General features: G+C 47.6%; 1 protein-coding gene across 1 annotated transcript in view; it reads right to left on the bottom strand.

Moving 5' to 3' along the window:
* Positions 1 to 3,525, bottom strand: part of DNM1 (dynamin 1) — a gene marked incomplete at its 5' end in the record, with an annotated part of 76,664 nt that extends 73,139 nt beyond the window's left edge. Inside the window, one exon of the mRNA XM_015414925.1 lies at positions 3,412 to 3,525. Coding sequence (XP_015270411.1) covers positions 3,412 to 3,525 — 114 coding nt within the window. The remainder of the gene's footprint in view (positions 1 to 3,411) is intronic.
* Positions 3,526 to 3,980: the final 455 nt, after the last annotated feature.

Here is a 3,980-nt window from a genome sequence, read left to right as displayed (position 1 = left end):
CAGGCCCACAGTGGAACTGGCCCTCTCCTGCTTCCAGTTCTGCTGCTGCATCGTAGCTTGCTTTGCCAGACTCTCTTAATCACTCAGCCATTTCATGCTTTAACCTGGGTCCTAGACTCAGAACTCTGAGCATGAGATTTCTGTGGTGAATGTCAATAAAATCAAAATTAGGCTTGCAGCTTACAGAGCTAATGTTTTAAGCATGTCTTTATTTTAAGTAAAAAAAGAAAACTATGTTTGTGTCCTTTATGAAGTTTATATCTCTGCTACCTGGCATTACACTTTATGACACGCATGGCCCGGCCCGGCCCAACAAGGTCTCATTTATGTCAGATCCGGCCCTCATAACAAATGAGTTCCGACACACCTGGTCTGCTGCATTAATTTTCCCAGGGGTCATTTCCTGCAGGAGCGCACAGGAGCGGAGCTCCGGCAGTAAGGAGCCCAGGGGGTGGGCACATGCAACAAGCCCCGCCCCTTGCTCCCAGCAGCCCTCAGTCAGAGCAAGAAGCAGCCAGGTAAGTTGCAGAGCTCCCCCGCCCCCCCCGGTCCAAAACAGTCCAGTGGCATCTTTAAGTTTTATTCAGGTACAAGCTCTCCCTCCTCTATGAGGGCAGATCTGAACGTTCCCCCTCCCCCCAATAGCTAGCAATCCAAAACAGTCCAGTGGAGCCTGAGCGGTGGGTGTTGCCTTCTGACACACTTCCGGTGATGTCAGGGGGTGTGGCATATGCAAATAGGTTATGCTAATAAGCTATGCTAATGAGCTCCTGCACCTCTTTTTCTATGAAATGACCCCTGAATTTTCCTCCCTTCGGCACTCAGTTCCCTTTCTGGTCGTTGTTTCCCCCAGTTTTCTGAGAGTGCTCTTGTGCAAATATTCCCTTTGTTTTGCTTCCAAGCCAAAGGTAATTCAAAAGCGTACAGATTCCCTCCCCGCCCTTCTGCTGCTCCTCGAACGTCATTCCCCACCCACATCGAGATCATTCGGCCCACTCTGCACCTCCCACCACCCTTCCCCTTTCATCGGTGTATAAGCTCCATTTCCCTCTCATTTTTAAATTTTGTTTACAAGCGGCATGAGTCTAGTGATATGAGACTATCGCTAGACTTAAGAATTGCTTGGGATGGATCCATTTGGAGGAAGAGTGCAATCCGCACAGGACAAGCTTTAAAAAACTGCCAAGATCATGACCAGTGTACAGGATCAAATTAGAGAATCACAAAGAGAAAACCACGCAAATTTGCAAGGAAGGTCAGGAAATTAGCATTACTATGCAGCTACACTAGGGCATTGGCGAAAATACTCCCTTTTTCTTTTTCAATTTAGTGGCAGAAGACTAGAAAAGCTCTCCAGAGCTTCTGCCAGAGGACTTCTCCCCCACACAAATTGCAGCCCTGCACAAAGTGCAGGGGAGCTGCAGCAGACTGAAACCTGTGAGCAGCCAGCTAAAACTTTGTGCACCGGTGGCTCCCTAGCACAGCTTAGAGGGAACCCTGACCATGTTAAATATGAGCAGCCAGTGTGAAGCAGCGACAAAAAAGGCTAATGCGATCTTGGGGTGTATCAACAGAGGCATAACATCCAAATCGCAAGAAGTCATAGTCCTACTGTACACTGCATTGGTCAGGCCACAACTGGAGCATTGTGTGCAGTTCTGGAGGCCTCACTTCAAAAAGGACGTGGACGGAATGGAGCGGGTGCAGAGGAGAGCAACGAGGATGATTGAGGGCCTAGAGACCAAGCCCTATGAGGAAAGGCTATTCATTCTGGAGAAGAGGAGGTTGAGGGGGGACAGGATTGCGCTCTTTAAGTATCTGAAGGGCTGTCATTTAGAGCTGTTCCTGTTGGCAGCAGAGGATAGGACTTGCAATAATGGGTTTAAATTAAGGGCGGGAAGTACTGGCTGGATCTTAGGATCCATAAGAGTTGTGCAAGAGTGGAATCAGCTGCCTAGGGAGGTGGTGAGCTCTCCCTCACTGGCAGTCTTTAAGCAGCAGCTGGACAAACACTTGTCAGGGATGCTCTAGGCGGATCCAGCATTGAGCAGGAGGTTGGACTAGATGGCCCCTTCCAATTCTGTGATTCTATGATTATGGGTATATGGGTGGATGTGTTTGTCAGCTATGCTGCCATGATGGGGAGGGATCCATTCTCTTGATCTGTGGGCCAGAGGCTGCTTCTTTACTTTTGCTTCTGTAATGCTGTCTTATCAATGACCTTGCAGGTTGCCAGTGTAGTGTCTGGGATGCATGGAACCGTGGGAGCGCTTTCGGTTCCCAGCTGCGGCCTCTAACGGTCTGGGACCCCTTCTCCCGCGTGGGAGTCAGGCTAATTGGCCTATGGAAAGGGGTGTGTGCATACAAATACCCTATATCCCATTATGCTTGTAGGAACGTTGCCATTCTTAACAGTGACTTTGTTACTGCCTCTATAGCTCTGCAATAAAGTATATCCTTTCTGATAAGCGTGTACTCAGTTGTTGGCTGTGGAACCTGACAGTGTTGTTGTAACATTGTCACAGAACTGGACCTTGTATATCGAATAAAGGATCAAATACAGTTATAAACATAAGAAGCTGGCTTGTACTGCATTAAACCATTAACTACTAAATAATTTTTTCCAGGCTTTTAAAAAAATGGGCCATTGGTAGATTGCTTTACAGTAAAAGAAATCATGAGTCTTGGATTTTGGTTGGACACAGGAAATCCTCTTCAGAGTCTGATTTACATTCTACAAATGGCAATCTGAGTTATTAAGTCCATTTCTAGCTAGGGAATTTGTTGTGATGGTTCACTAACAACAACACTTTTTCTCCTCTATTGTTTCAGAACACTTTATAACCACAAATGCACTGACCAACTCCATGCATTGGGGTGATGTAAATACATGCATCTCCAGAATTCACCACAATATATATATTAAAGTGCCTGAATTTGCAGATGGAAATACTCCCTTAATCACAGCCCCACTCCCAAAGATGATGGAAGCACTCTCTGAAGCAACTATGGATGTCTGAGCACTGAGACCGATTTCACACACGGCCGCATTTTGACCCGCGGCTTCGCCTAATTTTCCCCACGGTTTCGTGATCCTGTTTTTTGAGGATCACGAAAGCGCGGAGGAAATCGGAGAAAGCCGTGGGTCAGAATGTGGCCACGCGGCTTCGAGTGGGAAATTGACCGATAGAAGCGGGGCAAAGGGAGGCGCGACCGCGGCGCAGCTCTTGTGTGAAATTGGTCTGAGTTTGACTACGTGTCCCAAGTTCTGCAGATAATCCGACACTGAGAAAAACAGATAACGATTTCCAGATATATAACCATTTCTAGTATGGCCTAATTCTATGGAAAATTACAGCATTCAAAAGTGGATCCCGAGGGGCTCAGACTTGAGCAGCTCAGGGCTCTTACCTCGTCATCCTTGTACCACGAGAGGTTCTCCGCTGTCAGGACAAACCAGTACTCTTTAGCGCCACCCTTCATGATGCCAATGTTGTTGATGGTGAGCCAGCCCTTGCGGATCACCTATGTTGATAAAAATGTGTCGGCATTATACACGCTGGCAACGGATAAAAACAGAGAGGTAGAGAAAGTGCCAGATGCAAAAGCAAACACAGCAGCGCATCAAATGGCGGGACTGGCCCCAACATCTTACTCCCGGTCCAAAACAGTCCAGTGGCACCTTTAAGACCCAGTTTTATTCAGGTACAAGCTCTCCCTCCTCTGTGAGGACAGATCTGCACGTCCCGTCCCCCCCAAAAAAGCTAGCAATCCAAAACAGTCCAGTGGAGCCTGAGCGGTGGGTGTTGCCTTCTGACACACCTCCGGTGATGTCAGGGGGTGTGGCATATGCAAATAAGTTATGCTAATGAGTTATGCTAATGAGCTCCTGCCCCTCTTTTTCTACGAAATGACCCCTGATTACCACCAACCACCTCTGATTGTGTACTCACGTGTGGGAATCAAATGACATTAAACAG

This window comes from Gekko japonicus, unplaced genomic scaffold (assembly GCF_001447785.1).
Source record: "Gekko japonicus isolate JY-2015 unplaced genomic scaffold, Gekko_japonicus_V1.1 scaffold3077, whole genome shotgun sequence".
NCBI lineage: Eukaryota > Metazoa > Chordata > Lepidosauria > Squamata > Gekkonidae > Gekko > Gekko japonicus.
This window is presented reverse-complemented; position numbering and strand designations above follow the sequence as displayed.